The sequence below is a fragment of the Falco naumanni genome, chromosome 6, assembly GCF_017639655.2.
Source record: "Falco naumanni isolate bFalNau1 chromosome 6, bFalNau1.pat, whole genome shotgun sequence".
NCBI lineage: Eukaryota > Metazoa > Chordata > Aves > Falconiformes > Falconidae > Falco > Falco naumanni.
The window spans coordinates 56213200-56234626 of NC_054059.1; the positions used below are offsets into that span (position 1 = coordinate 56213200).

The window sequence follows — 21427 nt, forward strand, 5'->3', positions numbered from 1 at the left end:
TTTAGTTGGGGAAAAAAAAAATTATCATGAGTTGATCCAAATAAATTCCCACTACCCCTTGCCCAAAATTTTTTATTTCATGGCCCAATGAAAGATAGATTATTCACTCAGACACACCTGAGAACAATTCTGATATTGCTAGAATCACTGGTCTTTCACAGTTACATCTTCTCATCCTTAAAATTAATGCTGGCTAATTCCAGTGCACATGCATTATTTGCAGTGAAAATTGTAATTATCCTTTTTCAGATTAAAAATCTAGCTGCTGCAGGGAAGAAGAGACTGTGAGAAGATCAAAGTGTGGAAAAAATATTTGAGCTAGAAAATTTAAGTGGGTCTACAGCTGACTGTTAGTTTGGCTACTTACCATAAACCACAGGTGTCTCCATGGTGCAGTATTATTTGCTGTTTTCTAAGAAAACATGAGATTCTGCTCGGTAAGGGCAGGCCCCCAGGACATTGTAGAGTTTCTGCTACAGTTCAAAGCAGGGTATGAAAGCACTGACTATCCATCAAGACATGAACTGCTGTTACATTCACACTCTCTTGGGTGGCACAAATATTTATGCAGCTTTCAGCCCATTTAATTTAAATTTGTTCCCACAGAATTATATTTTCCGGGAAATCTGTCTAGGCATAGGATCACCTTGGTTTTACTTAGAGTTCTTCTCATGTCTGTCCATGCAATTAAAACTCCCTCTCAAATCACTGTTTTTGAGCTATCACCCCATTTAGATACACTGACTCTCTATATTGCTTTTGTCTATTATATAAATGATTTTAGTCAGATTTTTTTTTCTTATTGATGCATGACATCAGGTTGGTGCAAAATCATTCAAAAATTAATGGATCACTGCAAGCAGAGGTGCTTTAGTTAACTTGAGGACTGGAAGCATTCTGAACTACAGAGATTGGGAATTCAGTTATTAATACCTAACCTAGATCATTTAAAGTTAGCTCAGAACATTTACATTGCCCTGCTGATAACAGTATAGCTAGGGCAACTGTTTAATAAATACCACTTCAAACCACTGAGGTTAAACAAAAAAACATCCAAGTGGTCATGTGCTGTTGACTGGTTTCCAGTTACTTCATTTTATGCAGAAAGCTAAAATACATAAATATTTATTAATAGTACTTTTCCCATACAAGCACTAATTATATTTCCCACTGGGACAATATGCAGCCATGACTAGACAGAGAAATGACCTTTGTGATCATGATTCTAGCAATGTATACGCATTTTGTGTTTTGCTTTAAAGATCATAGTTTAGAAAGCTGATGTTTTATATTCTGCCACATATAAACATTTCAGTAATGTATATATCAACACTTCCATAATTTAAACCATTATTTACAAATTATATTGACTGTAGCTTCCTTCTAGCCATTTTACGCACAGGATGATGTATCTTAGTTTAATGTGTAAATTGAGAAAAATGACAATTTTTGTGAAATGTCTCACCTGACTGGGAGATCTACGAGTTATTACACAGGACATCTGACTTTTCTGTACAGTTTTCTATCACAGATCTAATACCAATGGCACAATGAGACTTTCTATATTTAAGCTTACTTATAGGTAATGTGTCCAGTGCAGAATGTTAAAGAAATTTTCAACTGAAATTACAAACTAAGGTACTTCCCATGAATGGTACAGGGGTCTGGTACCTTTGATCTATCTTTTGTCAGCATATTTGAATATTTTTTAAAACAGAATACTTTAAAGTAAAAGTGGGAACTGCAGGAACTTAACTGCAGTTAATGTTAGATGCCTCATTTAGTTTTAGAGATGATATTCCTAGTCTCCCTCCACTGTTGGTGGAGAAGGACAGGGTTCCTAAATTCACCAAGAGTATAAATTAGTGCTATAAATTGCCCTTTGGGGCAACTTGTCTCTCTCCTCTGGTTACATAGGGAGCCATCAAGACTGACTTGTGAACTTAACAGGCCAAAACAGAATTAATTATTTGATGAAGTTTCCACATTTCCTATTTGGGACTTCATTTGATAAACTGCATGGTGAGCCAGCAAATCAAAACTTTTTAAACTGCTGAAAAATGTTTTCTCTAGTGATGTACATCTTTGCCAAACAATTAATGTGGTTTGAAGTTTTTCTATGCTCAACTAGATATATGTAAATCTACCTAACTCTGGAGAAGTTCAAAATACTAGCACAGGCGGAAGAGAAAATGATAACAAAAGGAGTCTCTAGGAGTCTCTCCTAAATTCTCTTGGGAATAGTCTGGGAGGCAGTACACACTAGTAGCCATTCTCAACTTATAGTTTGGGTGGGAAAATTCTCTCGTGGAGGACGAGAGATTTAAGTAAAGTAACATATTTTTATTAGTTATACTATAATGTTACTTCTTTAAATAGTTGCTACTAATTCAATAGCATAGTGTTTCAACAGTATGCCCATAGCAGTGGCCTCAAAAGTAGAGAACAGGTCCCGGCAATTCTTAAGTTTATTAATACAGATGTGTCCTTAAAGTACCCATGTGAACAATACTTCTGACAGTATAGCTCAAAAACTACCTCACAAACATCTGTTTTCATTTCTACTAATCTGTGTATTTAAAAATCATTCCATCCAAGTGCTGTCTTATGGTTGAATACAGAAGATTGTGTGTTGAGTTTTGGGCCAAGCAGCATTTTATTACCCTCACTTCAGCCTACTGGAATGAGAAGTTAATGATGAAAATTATCAGGCTTTCATTTCAGTACAGTTAAAACTCTAGACTCTGCTCAATACAATATCATTTTACAGTAAAATGAGGAAGTGTGTAATGTTTTAAGAGCATTTTAAAATGTCTAAAGTAATAGTTGTAAGTCCTAATACACTGCACAAGGCAACTTTTCCTAGACTAACACACAGACATAAATTAGTACCATATTGTATACATGCTGTATTAAGATAATATCCTACCAAGTAGGAAAATGTCATCCTAAAATAGAAAGCCACATTTCCTCAGGATATTGATCTAGCTTAGTTGGATTCTATAAAAGATAGAAAAGTGGATAATGTAACTTCAGACACGAAAAGTTATTAAGCAAATTGACTGTGGAGCAGTACCTAATCCTCAGTCCCCACAGCACAAGTATCTCTTAGGTCAGATTTTTATAGCCTTTCTTTTTTTATATAGCCATTTATACCCAATGCATCTCACTTGTTGGAGGAGGAAATCTGAAGTGATTAACTTGCCATGGTGCCTGTGTCATGCATTTCTGCACAATTATTTGCTTGTGTCCCAAAGTCGTAACACAAAGTGCTTGAACTCCACAGTTCCTTTTGAACATTTTTGTAAGGACTTTATTTCTAGTTATAGTGATCTAGCAGTAATTTCTACATGGTGTTTTAATATATAAAAGGCTTAATCAATGAGTTACACATGTGAGACAAGGTATGACTGATACATTTCAAGATTGCATTAATGGTTAGACATCTATACACTTTAGCCTGGATCCTGCTATACAAGAAACAGCAACAGTAGCTTCTGTGGAACTATGCTCATTAACTAAAAAACAGCTATCTGCAATTTGCGGTGTCTACAACAATCAAGAAGACAGTACCAATGCAGAGTAGCTACTGAACTAGTATGCACTTAAGAACAAAAATCTCAACTCCACTTTGAGAACACACACTGTCATTCTTATGGCCCCCAGGAAGATGTTTAAGGTTTAAGACAAGACAAACAAAGTACATCTCTGCCTCATAACTGATGTCTATAGTGTGCAAAATATCATGGACTGGTGCATCTTTAAAGAAGTACAGAAAGCATTACCACAGCTGAGGAGCTGATAAGTAAAATGGATGAGGGCATGATCAAATACAATTTTACACAATTAACTGTGCCACAAAACCCAAGCTCTTGGTCGGCAAAAAGCAGGTTTTAGAGAATGCAGTACTGACCTCATTTCTGCAATAGAAGTGAGACAACATAAGCAGGGAAAGACATTTTTTTACCATTACCTCTCTTGTATGGGACCACTCAAGAAAAGCCAGAATATGCCTTAAAAAGTAGTTAACACCAATTCTTCTTTTCTGTATCCTCCCATGATTCTATTTGAACTGATTTATTACTTTCCCCTTCTTCACCCTTATTTAGCTATTTTAATACTGGCTCAAATCACTTTCCAGAGCTCACTGCTTTTTATATACTTCAGTACAAAAATGTAGTGTGCGGTATAATCACATACGTTAGAAGAGTAATAACAATATGTTTGTTCCTTCATTTATTTTGATACTAACCTGAATCAAAGAGAGGATTAAAAATTCTTAATGCATTAAACCCAAGGACATACATATTCTAATAAATGTAACATAACTGTTTTAACGAATTAGCAGAAGATTATAATGTGAAGGCAGAAATAACTCATCCTTGGAAAAGAGACATTTAAAAGGATTTTCCTACAAGCACTGGAGGAAATTTTCTTTCAAGTATTTTTTCATGTATTTCAAGCATAATTTCCTTTCATTGGAACAGGCTGCCCAGGGAGGTGGCAGAATCATCATCCCTGGAGGTGTTTAAAAAACATGTAGATGTGGTGCTTAGGGACATGGTTTAGTGATGGACTTGACAGTCATGGGTTAATGGTTGGGCTTGATCTTAACGATCTTTTCCAACCTAAATTATTCTATGATTCTAGATAATATAATCTCAAAATATTTTCCCTTTTTTCTGATCCGTTTCAAATATAATAGCCATTTACAGTGTAAGCAGGTGGATGAGAAGCAAATATAGTAGTTTGTGCTTTGGCAAATACCCACATTTTTTTACAAGATACAGGTGACTTTGCCTCCAGACCACTTACCTGACTTGCCAGCATAAATGGACAGAGTAAAACAGCACCAAGACCTATTACAAAAACACTCTTTTTACTTAAATAAATAAAGAACAATTAATAGTGCAACTGAGATTACACAAAAAACATTTTGATCTCCTGGGTTTTCCCATACAAACTATTTTTCAGAAACAATTCAAAATCAAATAACAATGGCAGAAGGCAGGATGTGGAGTGCACTGCCACAGAACCAGACCTGCTGCCCCAGACAAGACCCTCACTTATTGCTACATCTCCCTGTGATAAAGGTTTTAATGTGAGGCTAGGATGAATGAAGGTCATTAAGTCCAAAAACATCTCCATCAGTTCAGAGGTACTCAGGCTACAGGTTGGTTGAGGTTATGAAAATATGTGATGCAGTATCACTATACCCTTGCCTGCTCGTTACACTCTTCCCTTGGCATTTGCTGTTGATAACTGTGATTGAACAGGCTACTGGGCTGGACGGACTTTCCTCTGGTAGAGTATAGGTATTATTATATTCTCAGACCTTTCCTCAGTAAGGTAGTGATGATTTATGATTCTATGTCAAGAACTGGAAGTATAAACCTTTCTTTCGGTGCCTTATGATAATAATAGCTACATACTCAAAAGGTAATGTATTATCACATCTCACACCCTTTTCCCTGAAGATCCAAATAAAAGTACCTGGCAAGAGTGGTTCTAAACCTGAATCTATGATCTCCCTCTCAGGACAAATTCCTCTTCTCAGACCTGCAGTATGAATCTATGCAGTTTACTGCTTTATTACACACATTGTGCTTCCATTTCTCTCAGGATTGCAGGTAAAAGTTCTTCCTCAAAGCCACTGTAGAATACCTGATACAGATCCACAGAACACCTAACAGAGATCCAGATCAAAGACGTGTAATAGAATAGCTAATATATGTTAGTATAAGGAATACAGATTAAAATAAAATAGAATATTTGCCTTAGATATTTTAAGATACAAAAAATTCCTATAAAAATGACCCACACCTCTCCGGCAAAATCACACTTCATTTTCTTCCTAGCTGTTCAGATGAGAATTAGGCCACATGTAAGCACACACTCACACTCTTAACCAGATATAATCCCGTTATGATCTCCACTTTTTTCTCTTCTCCTCCCTAAAAAAACAGAACTCAGTGGGATCATGTGATGTTTTTAGACCAGTTGTTAACAACACAATTGTTTCCAGAGCTTGTAGCAATTTGAATTTCCCTGTGAAGAGTTGGCACAAAACCTAACAAGGAATAAATAAATAAGTTAACTAATTAATTATTAAAGAGAGCCTATTGGAAGCCCTCACAGAGCTTACAATGACAAAGAACTCTCTATGGTCAACTGTAAGAACCTTGGAAGTTTGAGGGGCTCAATGAACATACCATGTACTTGCAGTTGGAGCTACCTTGTGGGGTGCTTTTACCTTTGCTTTTAGTGGGATGCTGAATGCTTTCCCAAGCAGATGTGGGGCAGCTCAAGTCACTAGGCATTCATGCTTCTGTTCACATAGTCAGGACAATAAAGCACACCAATCAGAAAATGTTTGTCTAACTGCCATTGTCATACTGCTGGGATTTCGAGTTAAGTTTCTTTGTATACAAAAGAAAAGAAGAAAGATTTATGGTCTTTTGGGCGGTATTCACGCTATTTTATTTGTACTTTCAATATTTTACATAAAACATACTTCTCGTGCAATGGTTAAGAACTTTTTGCTGTGACATTCAAATTTTCTTGATGGTCCCAGACTGCCCAAAGCACATGTACAATTAACTGAAATGTGTACATAAATCTGAGATACTAATTACACATTTTTACCAACATAGCTTACGAATAAAATTCAGTTTTAGTCTCTGCCCTGTTACTCATTCATTTGGTATTCATTGTTTTAACACTGACCATAATGATATCCATTAGGTTTTACACTGGATGTCATTTATCGTTCCATAAGAATTCCATCATAATTCCGCATAGACAGTAATATACTCATTATGATGGATCTTTTCATTAATAATGTGGAATTGTATCAACATTATCTAATATAATATCTGCTGTATTCAAGCATTAATTAACATCCACTTATTTTAAACAGGTAGTCATTACCCACCTAGAGCAAAATAAATCCTGCTTTGTAACAGAACCTTAAATTCACCATATTCTTCAGGCAATGTGAACACATTCCAGTAAATAACCAGCATTTTCTGTGCTTTATGAAATGCTGCAATGGTAGTGTACATGTTGTAGTATGTAAGAAAACTGTGTCTTCCCACACTAGAAAGCAGTATGCTTCTAACAGGCAAGAAACTCTGGAATGTCGTTTTCAAAAACATGGTTGACTATAGGCAATTTACACTTATATCTGCTGCATATTCCTCAACATCTCTGAGCATCACAGAAATGTTTCTGGTACCCAGAGAATCCAATAGATAGCTTTTCAACTCTCAAGATTTTGTCATTTGAATATGAAACTAAATTTGTGCTGTAAAAATGTCAGATGGACTTTAGTAGGTCAGATCAAAATCTGTTTTACACTACTGCCCTCTCTTTAAACGTAAGAAAAAATTAATAAAGTTATCAAGGAAATAATCGGTCATCTTCAACTCAAAAAGCCCTGGATAGACTGAACCTGGCTAAAATTTCCATATTTGAAAAACACAGTCTTCTGCTTTGTTACAGAGCAGAACATAGCTACACGTTCTGTGTATCTTTTATGCAGATATGGACATAAAATGTCAAATTTAAATTGAATCAAAAATAAAACATGCAAAATACATACAGGAAACCTACGTAATAACGTAAGTAAGTTTTCTGGTGTTAAAAACACTAGCAATCTTTGGAAGAAAACAGAAAAATACTTTTTCATAGATTTGCTTTAAGTTCTTTAAGCTGCAACCATGAAAAAAATGAGATTTGCTTGTCATAAAATATTTCATAGATCTATAGAACAATCGTTTTCTAAACAGCACCTGCAACATTTAGCCATCCAAAATACTAAAAGACAGCTTGAAAGAACTATCATGTAAAAATCATGAGAGGGAAGCAAAAGCACTTACTTTTTGGAACATACGATACAAGATCAGAACAAAGTTAATGCTGTGTATAATACATCTACAGTTGATAGCTCAGAATTATCTTACTTCTCCAAAGTAAATATAGAAAACACTTCAGAGTACTGGAAAGAAAGCAGATAGAGAAGCTAACCAATTTACAGGAAAAATCGCTAAGGCTAAATTTTTCATATTTGCCTAGAGCAATACTATCAACGGCTATGAGCCAATGTATAGATGGTAGACTGAAACTATACAAGAGTCGGTAAAAATATTTATAAACAAATATAACTTAAGGAGAAATCTTCTGCTTTCATTATTTTAGATAAAGTGTGTGAACTTCATCAAATTGGTTTTATTTTTTTCACAAAAACTTGCATTGAAAATTTTGAAGCTCTTTTAATATTCCATGTTACTTTTGTCTGTAACTTTCAGAAAAGCTTTAGATTTGCAACTCTGTAAACTGTATTAACAAGTGTGGTTTTTTACACATTTTCATAAAGGTTTCATAGTTTGATGAGGCCACCACTAAACAGTGAACTCATTTCTATTTAATTTGAAATTGAGACTCAATGCAGGAGTCAGGAGATGCTCTGAGATCTGGAGAGCTCTTTTCAGTCCCAAATCTTTCAGCTATCATTTATATCCTTGAATGTTGCAGGCAGAGGGATGTTTTGTTTCATGTAGCTCTGGGAAGGCTTGCTAATGAATCTGATTATATACTGGTAAGGTCACCTATTTGATCATATTCATCATGGGAATAAGAGATTTTCAGTTGCTGTATTTGTTACTAAATGTTAAAACTTTTCTACTACTGCTAGCCCCTTTTCAGTAATGAAGGAGATAGAAGTGACAGATCCACAAAGGCACACTGCAGTAGCTCAGGAAACCTCAGACACTGTCCAAAATCTGAAGCAAAGTTTCTCACTGCAATTTTTCTAATAGAAAATTTGAAAATGTTCGACGGAAAAAACCAAACCAGAATTTTAATGAAGAGTTGTCAGCAAGCTTTAGTATAAAAACTTGAGATTTGTTTAAGAAAGGTTGCCTTGATCATGGCTATATTTAAGTTTCTTCGGCTTTTTAATCTCATGTGGCTAGTTTTATTTTCTTGCATCCTTTGTGTCATATATTCTTATTTTTACTCAACAGATGAGGCAAATGTATAAAGCTATTTGTATTCAAAGGTATATGTACATGTATCATAAATTTGACATAAACCAAAAGACACAGGACAGTGACAAAACTCGATTTTTGTGCATCTACCTAAACTGAACTAATACATCATCTGTGAAAGACAGGAATAATTTACATTATAATGTACACGCATATCATGTACAATGAATCTTAGCAACAAACTGTAGAAAGTTCTTTCTCAAAAGGACTTTTCATCACAGCAGACTAAACAGAATTAGCTCACACTTTTTAGTAATAAGACACAGCTGACCAAACAACGTATCTATTTATTTGATTAGTTTTAAAGGCATCTGTTGTTACAAATCTACTTCGTAAGTTAAAAAAATGCCGTTTCAGTCCACCAGTTTTATTAGACTGCTTAGGTTTATTAAGTTAGGAAATCTTGTTTCTATAGTTAATGACAACAGAATACTGATCTATTAGTTTTCTTTTTCATTTTACTTTTTCTTACTTTTCCATCTGGGGTGGTGTGTTTTAAAAAAAAAAACAACTTGGCAAACATTTAAAACTACTAGCTGTATCTAAAACTGTATTCTTGCATTTAATGTAAAATATGTAAGAAGAAAAAGTTCCTCTATAATATGATATACTTTGATCATCTCAGCTTCAAAAAAACTTCAAAGTAAACGAAATACTATGCTATGGTTTTCTGGAGCATGGAAGTACAGTATTGATGGAAAAGTATGGATTACTATTCACTGTATTTATATCCATTAATATTGCTGCAAACGTGGTACACAGTTCACAGCAAAGCAAGCAGTATTGTGTAAGTTTTGCCTTACTAACTGAGCAGCAAAGTATGCCATGCAGTGAGGCTTACCAGGACACACGGCAGGAAACCTGGTACAAAGCATAGCATGTACGCGAGGCATGGATTGCTCACTGACTGCCTGGCTTGAAACCTTTCATTCAAGGGAGTACTCGCTCCAGACCACACTTCCACAGCAGGCTGCAGCTGTCTTATGGACAACTGCAATATGGCCTAGGAATATATAAGCCCATTTCTCTTATGCAATTTCATGTTTAAAATTGAGTCATAACCAAAATCTTCTTTCAGGACAGTACATTGAAGTTACGTATCTCTGGCACTGTTATTTTTAATTAATACAATACGCTTGAAATCCTTAACTGTGCGTGGGGGTGTGGGGGTTGGGGGGTGGTGTGAGACAAATAAAGCCCAGAAGAAAACTGACAGAGAAAACTGTTGAAACAACCACCTTCACTGTGAAAAATTTCCCTAACTCAAAAAAAAAAAAAAAAAAAAAAAAGAAAACAAAAGAAAAAAAAAAAGAGTTACACTAGCCATGGAACTGGTCCAGAATTGTCTAAGTATTTAATGATATTTGATACTTAAAGGTTTCAAAAGCTTGTAATAAAATAATGAAAAATACTGGTAATGTTAAAGTTCCTCTCGTTTGCTTATTTTTCTGAGGAAATTACCCTGGAAAATAAATTTATGGGGCTAAGAGGGCCAAACGAATAAAACAAAGTCTTCAATTAGAAAAAAGGATTCACCTGTTTCATAATACAGAGCGCCTCTGAGACTGAAAGGCATGTAGATACCAATCAGAAAATCATCCAGCCATCTCAGGAGACAGGGGCGGTACTACAAATATTGTGAGAAATGTTAGGTGCTTCTAGCGAAATATGGAATGTTCCGACAGGCTCATTACCACCCCACCCCCCCCCCACCCCCCCCCCCCAAAAAAAAAAAAAACCACCACAAAACAACCTCACCAAAAATAAGTGCAAATATATTCATTTGGGTAAAACAATCATCTTGCTTACTCAGGCATGCTATCTGCTCTCATTGCTGTTGCTTCTGTCAATCTGAAGTTGATAGGTAATGGCCCTATGATTCAGGGAAACTGCTGAACTGTGTACTCAGGCTTCAGTTTGAGAGATGGGTTCATTTATCATCACAATAAGCTATTACCATTGATAGGTCACAACTCATTGAAAAGACAGTCAGCCTAATTGGCTCAATTCAGTTAGCTCTGGATGTGCCTCAAGGAGACTAGCAGGGCTTCACAGGTAAAATTCAATCACCCAACAAACCACTTGTTTAATAATTCATCACAGTTCAGGCTGCAGTTCTAGCACATGATTATCCCTTCAATACGCCAAATATCTGGTCTTAACCCTTTCATCTCTTGGGTCTAGGAAGACAAAAGTAAATTCATTCTGTAGTGAGGTCAACTCTCACTTATAGACACTTACTGAATGTTTAAAATTTCCACTAAGGTTTGCTTTCTAAAGAACTTTCTTGTAGTTAGCTAGCATCTCTCTCCGGAAAAGAAAATCTTTGTCTCCATCATTCTCTCCTGCTGAAGACCTGCTTATAGTATGTAAACTTAATAGGAACGTAAAGTAATGGAGCTCGTTTTGTCTTCTAGAGATTTAACAAAGCAATATGGATCCATTCAGAAGTCTTTAGCAATCAGGTAATGATAAGGTAGAAGAGATAGAGGGAATAACGTACACAAGACACAGGACCTACAGGATTTAAAAGATGCTTCATACTCTGTTCAGGTATTGGATAAAAGCATGAGTCACAATACGAAAACGTTTAGAATGAGTCTATGAAAAGACAAGTTTAAACCAATAATTCAAGCTTCTGATCACTATTGTGCTACTTTCCTGTCAGTTCTGGTTACCATTTCATTGTCTGATTCTTTGTCAGCATATTGCAGCCATACTGAAAACTTCCTTTGTGACTGCTGCATTGTCAGAGGCTTTAAGATTATATTTCTTACATCAGTTTCAGCGGAGGTGTGGTGGGTTGACCCTGGCCAGCAGACAAACACCCACCTAACTCTCACTCCTCTCTTCCATGGGACTGGGAGAAAACAGAAGGAAGGTAAAAAGACATGAATTAGTGGGGAGGGCTGGAGAGAAAGCCTTGATGCTGTGCAAGCCCTGTTCAGCAAGAGCCAAAAGACTGGTGTGTTACCAACACTGTTTTAGCAATAAATGCAAAGCACAACACCATACACACCACTAGGAAGAAAGTTAACTTCAGCCCAGCCAGACCCAGCATGGATGTTAAAATATTATGTTCATATCAGACTATCTGGTGGTCTCCCTTTCTCAGTCTTTTTCTTATTAAAAGTGAAATAAACAAAAGTGATAATTTTGATACTTTTTGGATGACACACTTGAAATTCAATAAGTATGGAATATCTCCCTCTGAAAATTAGAGTTTGTAAGGCACTCACAGCATAATGGCCCTACCAGTTACCAACCATTTATGAAAAAAGTCATGAATATATAGATTTTACAAAATTACTCATTTAATTTTTATTATAATTAATTGTGGAACTGGTTACTTCTCCCTACAAACAAACATAAAATAAAATTAAAAAGTAGCTCTTTGGATACACTTTGAGTGTCAGTTTGAGTATTCTTTCACTAACGATATCTTAATTGAATTTGTACCATTTTCAACCATTAATAAACCGCTCTCCCTTTTTCTATACTCTATACTTACTATAGTTAGTAACAATGCTTTGTGTGTTAAAAATGAGTGACTCCTGCCAATATTTTGTTGTATAAATATACAATCTTTTTGTTAATGATATAGATGTAAAATGCTATTAACAAAGTTAGTTGGATTAGGTCTCTCAGATCTATAAACTCCTTAAAAATTCACAACATCCATACAAACATGTGTCACACATTCATGTGCCTATACCTCTGAATTGCATCTGTACACAGGTGACTAGCGCTTGGATTTGTGCACCTGTGCTACACTGGCTTGGTTTTAAAACTTCTTAATGACATAAGGTAAAGTTCATCAGTCAAGTTTAGGCACCAAAACTTAGTTTCTGAAGACAGACGAGAAGAAAAGCAATGCTAATTTCTATATGTAAAATTGACATAATGGCATTTATCCATCTTGTAGAGAAGCTGCATGTCAAGAATATTTTGAGACTGTCAGACGCTGCTGAGCATGGCAGACTTCAAAAACAATATAGCACCAACTGAAAGTACTACAAATGGTTTGCAGAAAAGGCTGTTTCCCTTGTGCACCATCAGAAATTCTCAGTAGTTTTGCCCTTCTGCATACTGCCTTTTTGTGGCAGAAAGCGAAAGTTGAATACCACAGAACTACAATACTAAAGCTCAGTGGCATCATGCAGTTTTAGTAATCAGTTATAAACTCAATTTCAATTATATTCCATTTCAAGTTTTCGTAATTGATTTAAATTTAAAGTAAACTGGGGAAGAGGCAGGTAAATCAAACAGAAATGGCAACCCAATCATTCATAAGGGAAATCTGGAAACTGAACTAAACACTACCTCTCTGTGGTGATCATACTTTGAGAATGATCTTTCAGTAGCTCTTATTTACATCATTTCAATGATGGGCATAGATTCCTTCATCACACTCCTGTGTAACCCAGTATCAACTACATGCCTGGACTGTAAATTCTGATTAATACAAGCACATAAGTTGAGTAAAATGCCATTAAACCCTTTACTTCCAGGTAACTTTTGATCAGCAAGGAATTTCAAATATAATTTTCTAAGCAAATGTTTATTTGCTGAAGTAATACTTAGCATACAAGAGGAACAACACACCCATCTATCCTCCCTTTCATAAACTTCAGTTTTCCATTGCAGTCTTAAGTAACTACTGTTCAATGTAGCTCTCTTTAGCTCAGGAATCACCATAACCATGCTTCTTTGCATGTTGATTAGCCCTCAGTACATTTGCCAGATACATAATTTCTTTCCAAGTCAAAGCCCTTTTTTCCTTTTTCTTCTGCTTTTTTGGACTCCAGTATTTTAGTATCTGGGATCAGAGACAAGAACAGTAAGACTTTTCAATCTGGCAAGCATATTCCCCAATTTACTTTCTTCTTCATTATTTCCTAACACCCCTCAATATTCTCTCTCCAGCATTCACATCCCTTCTGTTGTGAAACTACTTTATTTCTTGCTTGTTTCTCCATTTTTCAGCTGCCACTATTGATTAAAACACTTGCCTTCAAGGCAGACTTGGCCAGGCAGGTAACACAAAGGACACTTGAGATTTATGAAATAATTTCACCAACAATCAATTTCCTCTTTTCTCTACAGTAGTATAAGATGATCTTAGCAAAAAGAAATTAAATGTATCATGGGATACATGAAATACTGTAGTCAGTGGACTCAGCTAGCCAGATTCTCAGTCCTGTCAACTCATTTCCAAGGCGCAAAGAGGCCGTAACGGTCTACTGGGCATCCTTAGTTTTCCTTGCAATCACAATAATGGCTGTACTTGAACTGTCCCAACAGGCTATCCAAACATCATTAAAAGCATTAATGAGGAACAAAGTGTGCAAAATTTACTTATGTCTTGGTGGTTCTTTACAGTCATGGGCAGCTGAATCCCAAATAGGACAGTCCTGAAATTGTTTTGGTTTGTACTGGGGATCAAGCAAAATTTGCCTAGCCACAGCTGCAAAAAAAATGCAGACCTACCCCCTTCATGGTGCCACTCTGAGAGAATATTTCAGCAAACATAAAGAATCTAAACCCAATCATGTAATACAAATTAAGTAAACTTAAATGAAGCATCAGTCAGCTGTGGTTCAGAACTTTAAAATGCTTTGCTTTTCACTTGCATTCTTGCTATGTTTGTCTCATCCTTTCAGTATCTGAATTTCCTTATCATCTCAATTTTTAGAAGCTACAGAGAAGTAAGTGCTAATAAAATAGACAGCACATTTGGTATAAGTTGAAGACATCTTCATACTGTTGACTGTCTGATTGCCATGGTGACTAAACTTCAGTCAAGGCAACGTAGATTGTGATTTGAAATAAAATTACATTATTTATATTCGTTTAAGGTCTACTTGGTAAAAAATTAAAACATGTCGATAAACTAAACCAGCTTTTTATCAGAAGAATGCATTCAAATGTGAAAGACAAAAGATACTGAAGTAGCTGTCTTTACAAAATACGCTTTTCTTTAGGTTCATTTTAATCATTTTAATTTTCTGCCATGTGTTGGCTTTTTGACACTACTAAAAATATTTGAGGATCTGCAGCAACTTTAGGGGCATTTGTTACACTGAATTGAGATTTCTTGCATACTATGGGGTGCTGATGCCTATTACTGTTTCTTTTAGAAATATGGGTAACGTGCATATAACAACTATTTTATCCCACTCAAACTTACAAAAAGTTAAGACTCAATACATGTCCACTAAAACCTGGTTTTTATATATTATGCCTTACACTTGAGGATCACATTCCCTCCTTGACCCCCAATTTACTTTTGCAAGCTTGGAGATGTTCTTTATTACACATTCAGATCTGGGGCTGAAATTAATTTCTGTGCAGAGGGTATAAAAAAGGCATGTCATGAAGTACTGGACTTGTCATCACTGCAGGGAAATCTCTCACACAGCAGATGCTTCAAGCACTGCCATTATGTTACTTAATGGCGGCCTGCTTAGACTGGAACAACCCGTCTGCACTAGGGAACCAAAACTTCTACATAAGGGCCTAAAATGTCCATATAACCAGCTGAAAGCAAGAAGTATCTTATAAAGGTGCACAAAGAGAGATCACATCAGCTCACCTAAATTTCACTGCTTTGCTTCCCTGACAATAAAAGCAATACAGATATACGCTCAAAAAAATCAGTCTGCTGGCTAAATTAAAGACAGAGCTGAGTGTTGGAATTATGTAGGATAGGTCACACATATGATTGCTTTTCATAAGGCCAATGAATTTCAAAACAAATTGATGGTAGAAAAAAGTAGCTTCCAACAATATGTTAATTTGCATCTTGTTCTTTTCGAGGCACGTAGAAAAAGCAAGAAAAAGAGTTGTGGATCTATCTAACTCTATCACATCCTATGAACAAGAACGTCTTGAGATCTGAAACTATGACAATACTAGATGAAGCTTTCTGGGTTTAGATGCATTAATAATTTAGGACAATTGATCCTGGCATTTCTGTTCCAGCTGATTATTGTATTGTTTACACTTCTTTATGTTCTGGGTTTCAACTCCCTCCCCCCACCCCCACGCCCACCCCCCGGGAGCAGCAGAATGCAATTTGCTTTGCATTATTCTGCCTTTTGCATCAGAATTGCCTAAGAAATGAAAACAAATGGAAGGAAATAAACATAAAAGCCACAAGTACCTAGCTTATGATTTTTTTATAATTCAATATTTAATCCTATGAGGTATTCTGGGCAGTCTGCAATAGATAATATGTCACTAAAACTGCTCACCCCCTCCCAATCTTTAGCTTTCTACAGCAGAGTACTTTTAAAGGGCTGATTTTTAAAGTTTGTACAAGCTTATTACAATGTCTTCATTTCTAAACTCAAAGCAACACTGGCTTCTGTCAGTCAGCAAATAGGTTACACAGCTAATTATAAAAGAACAGGCAAAATAAATGAAGTGGCAGTTAAGTCAAACAAGTCCCTTCTGTGCACAGACTCTACACAAAACTGTCAGCTGTTGTCTAGGTTTTAACTAGAGGTCAAGGAAAGAACAATGTATCCACCACATCGCTTCTGAAGTCCACGGAGTTGACAAACATGATGAGCTAAAATTTGCCAAGAAAAAATAAAGCCTTTTATCCAAGCATGTTTTTCTTTAATGTTCAACATACTCTGACTTCACAAAGGACCAAATTACAGTAACTTTACTTATAGCGAATGGGATCATGCTGTACAGCTAGGTCAAATGACTCCTGTAAAAACATTTGATACAAGAAACTTCTCAGTCTTAGTAAAATGCCAGGTAAGCAAATAGTGATTTTGAACAGAGATGTTTTAGGGCTTCTATGATGTTCCTTGCAGTCTGAGTAATGGCAGTATTAATATCTACTCAAAACTCAGATAGAGGAATTAGAGGGGATGTATTATTTATTTTCAGTACGTCTGCTGAGTGTTGAGACCTAACAATGTTCAGAGACCTAACAATGTTCAGAGACCTGGACAGCCTCCACCTAAAGTCTGAACTAACCTATGACTGCTAACCAAGGGCAGTGCCCTAACCATCTAAAGAGGCAGGGTTAATCTCCACCTTCATGGATAAAGCTAGCCCCTAGCAGGGAGAGGAACCTAAAATTTGCAGTACCAGAAAGAAAATAAAGCAGGAAGACTTTCTCTAACCAAAGATGGATGGATGTTTCCTCATGAAATCTCAAGTGGTCCCAGCTGCCCCTCGTGTGTATGTCATGGGGGGGTGGTGGGGGTGGTGGTGGTGGTGTCATATGTTTATTTAGATATGTTCCATATAATGTTTTCTTTCAGCTAACGATAAATGGATTTTACTCAGCATACAAATTACCAAATTGTGTTTTGCTGAGGTTTCAAAGGAAAAGAGGCAGAGTATATACGTAATGTCAGACTTCTGAAATATTGTGGACACCTAACCCTTCCACACTGACTTTAAAGCAGGGGTCCTCAAACTTTTTAAACTGGGGCCGGCGTGCGGATGCAGTGGCAGGCAGCCATCTGCGGCTGCTTGGTTTCCCCTCCCAGCCCCCGGCGGGGGGGGGGGGGGGGGGGGGCGGATTGAGGACCCTAGGAGGTCGTATCTGGCCCGCGGGCCATAGTTTGAGGACCCCTGTTTTAAAGTAACAAGTGTTTAATGTAATCCTGCCGAGCTTGGTATCTAAGTTTTTATTAATTGTACACTTTCCTTTCATTGCTCTGATCAAATATTATCACAATGTAATTCATAACACTTTCAGACAAATTTATAAAATATTTTAGCATGGATACAGGTTTAAAATAAACTTACACTTCTGTTGTCAAAACAATTTAAGAAACTGCTAACAAACCCAAGTTGTTTTTTTTTTCAAATACCTAAAATGTAATTGGAGTTGATAGAACAAGACAAATTTTCAGTAACTAGAAGCATTAACAGACCACAAGTCCTTACGATTGCTGCAATCCTTAGTTCAGTAGGCTATGATAAGGTAGGGAGGCAAGAAGATAAACTGTTTTATGATACCTACTAAAACCTTAATACTAGCCATTTTAAACCTGTTCTCCCAAATTATCCACTAGATATTTTATTTCTGGAAATTAAATTCCTCCAGATTACTCCCAAACATATTCTGCATCAAAAATAGCATTCCATTTTTCAGTTCAAATGCATATTATATAGTCAAACAGGTAAAATATCTGGCTTTTAAAAAATTACCTATATTTGTACAAAAAAAATAAATTTTGGTACAAGCATATGTATTTAGAAGACTAAAACGATATGGTGATATTAAAGTAATTTGCTCGTGTTCTTGTCCCACTGACATAAACAAGAATTCTGTACCATCTATAGGCTCTTGTTATTTACGATGTCTCCTCAGAGACACAATCAAAGACCAGCATCACATACTCTAGTGTCACCCAGATTTAGATGAAAAAGAAAAATAAAGCTAAACACTACACACTCAGGAACATCCTATTTATAATGCTTTTTTCATCCAAAAGAAGCATTTGGAGATGGATGTAAAACAAGCAGATAGCACACATATGGCAATCAACACCGTGGAGGCATATGTACAACATGCCAACTTTATATTAAAAGAATTATTTTAAATAAGATTTTTGAGCTATATTTGAAAACTAGGAATTGCAGAATGGTTCCTACCTTTTGTTACTCAATTTTATTTTGGGGAATACTATTTAAAAGCAGTAATTTTAACAATAAAAAGTAAAGGCAATTTTCTGTGACACAAGGTTTATAAATTACAATAAAAGTGTACAACTTGATATAAGATTTCCTAAGTTGTTCTCTACACTTGCTAAGACAAAAATTCTTAAAGAAGCTTGGCTGCTCTGAGATACCAATTATTCTACTGTAACACAGCTAGCAATCACTCTCAAGAAAGGATGTTTTATCTAGTTTCAGCTATTCAGTTTTATCCAGTTTCAACTATTTGGAGAAATGTTTTATTGAGTTTGTAAAGAAGGACTCTCAATATTCTATTTCCATTTCCCTTTCTACAGCATAAATCACATGGCCTAAGCATGTCATTACGACTACAGTTTTCATGATGCAGCCTGACAGTTAAGATGTACTGTGGTAATTTGTGAGTGCATTCAGTGTTATTGTAGTATCAAAAATTTATACCATTCAGTTATTAAGGCAAATTGCTTCATTCATACAAAGAGGTAACCACAAAGGACCTCCAAATTACACTGAAAAAATATCTTCCACATTCAAGTAATTTGTGCACATTCTTACTGTTATTTTTCTCACTGAACAGAAGCAGGATCAAATTCTGTCTGGAAAAGTATCAGTTCATATCTCATGGTAAGTTCACCAGACATGGGAGATTATAGAAGAAACTGTCCCTTGCCCACCTAAATGAACCTGACTATCTTTAACAATTTATAGCCATGAACACGATGCCCAATTCTTTGGAATGATGCTATTTAGTTTCAACATGCTCACTTACCTTCTGTCATGTTGATTTTCAGCCAGCAGGAAGAAAATAAATAAATAAGAGGTTGACTAGCCTGAAGAGACTACAGAGGAAAATGTGCTCAAGTGTATTAGTGTTAGCATTTCTGGTAAGTTTTAGCATGGTCAGGGTTACGGTAAATGGAAAACTGTTTAGCTTCCTTCACCTTTAGGACTCATTCAGTCCTCCTTTCTACTCTGTGGAAAAAGATAATATTTTCATGAAGGTATCATGTATGATAACAGAAAGTCTAACGGTGATAAGTCTGATAGTCAGACCACTAAAGCATCCAAAACTTTAGAAAGCAAATATTTTTAATTAACCTGCAGGGCATGAGCATGTGTGTACGTGCAAACATGGACACATGCAGACTTGGATAAATATATGCATTAGAACTGGCACAAATATCACAACATTTTCTGAGTTCTAGGGCAGAGAGCTCCCCACACACAAGTTTCATGCCAAACATTAAAGTTTTGTAACACACCCCCACAACATCTGATACACAACTTGCATCTCGGAAAGCAGATGAGGGAACTGGTTTTCAAAGCTGAGGACAAGGGGGAAAGAGAACAGGACAAGCTGAACCACACATCAGCTAATTCGTTCAAAAAACAATGCTGCAAACTATATAGACTTCTCCAACACTTGAGAGCAGAAGCCCAAAGAGGGCTTAAGGTCAAAGATAGTTAATTTTCTCTGTTTAACTTTTAGCCTCACAAGGATACATCTGACTACTTTGTGCTTGTAATTTTGATGGTTCAATAGCTATCCAACTTAACCTTCCACCAGTTCCACCCCACTTCAAAGCTATACTTCTTTTCTCAATAAATCAAATTAGCATTTAGGTAAGTACCATCTGCACTTACTTTGTTGCCCAAATAAGAACTGGGTGCACTCCAATAGTAAGTCTGTGGCAGTACTTTTCGCGCAGCCACGTTGCTGATGCTGAACTGCTGATGCCCATCAAACCTCTTTTGCTTGGGGTTAACCCTGATGAGACCTGGTAAGCCAGTCAGATACCAGCCATTCATGTCTTCTATCTATAATGACAGAAAAAAAAACCCAAAACAAAACACATTAAAATGAGAATCAGGATATCAGTCATTTCAACAGTCACAGCCTCTCATTCTTCCATTTAAAAAAAAAATGATTAGGTTTTTGTGATTAATAGCAGTTTAGGAACAAAGGAAACAACAAAGTAATAACGGCAAAAAATTCTCTTATTGTATGTGACTGGGAGTTACAACTTCTGAGTACTTTGAAGTAACTTTGCTTCAGATGGTCCAGAGCGAGGAGGAAATTCTATCATACCAACATAAGCATAAGAATATCACCAAATATTATACAAATTTTCAATAAATAATGAGTCACAGGGGGCACAGAAGATGAGCTGACAAATAGATATACATTTTCTGATTGTTGTAGACAGCATAATTTACAATAATTTGTAATTCTAAAGCCTTACAAGTTCAACTATACTTTTTTTACAAAGCCAAAGTAAAGCTGGAAAGCACCAGAACTTGAATTTCTGAAATCCCATAACTAGAAATGAATCATCAGAGAAGAGCACACTGTTCATACAAGGATGGCTTCTACAGCCTGGATACAAGCATAACAATAAATAAGCCCAGACACAGGATAGAAAATTTTCCAGATGCTGGCATGTAAATGAGCACACTAGGCATATATGATTTTACTTGCAGACTTCCAGCATACCAATACAGCCAAAACCAGGAGCTAGCAGACCTGGAATACATTTCCCAAACTTGATCTAAGACATGAATATGTAGCATACATCCATTACAGTGGAATCAGCGTCTGAGCTTTAAGAACTAACTTAAAGTTTAGAGTATATTTGCAGGCTAAAAATATTTTTCTACAGCACAAAGAACAGTAAGTAGGTTCATCTCTCTTTCACACCCTT

General features: G+C 36.1%; 1 protein-coding gene across 2 annotated transcripts in view; it reads right to left on the reverse strand.

Moving 5' to 3' along the window:
* Positions 1-21427, reverse strand: part of LAMA2 (laminin subunit alpha 2) — a 376489-nt gene that overhangs the window by 189832 nt on the left and 165230 nt on the right. For both annotated transcript variants that reach the window (XM_040599010.1, XM_040599009.1), the window contains exon 12: positions 20370-20543. In XM_040599010.1, the coding sequence (XP_040454944.1) occupies positions 20370-20543 (174 nt within the window). The remainder of the gene's footprint in view (positions 1-20369; positions 20544-21427) is intronic.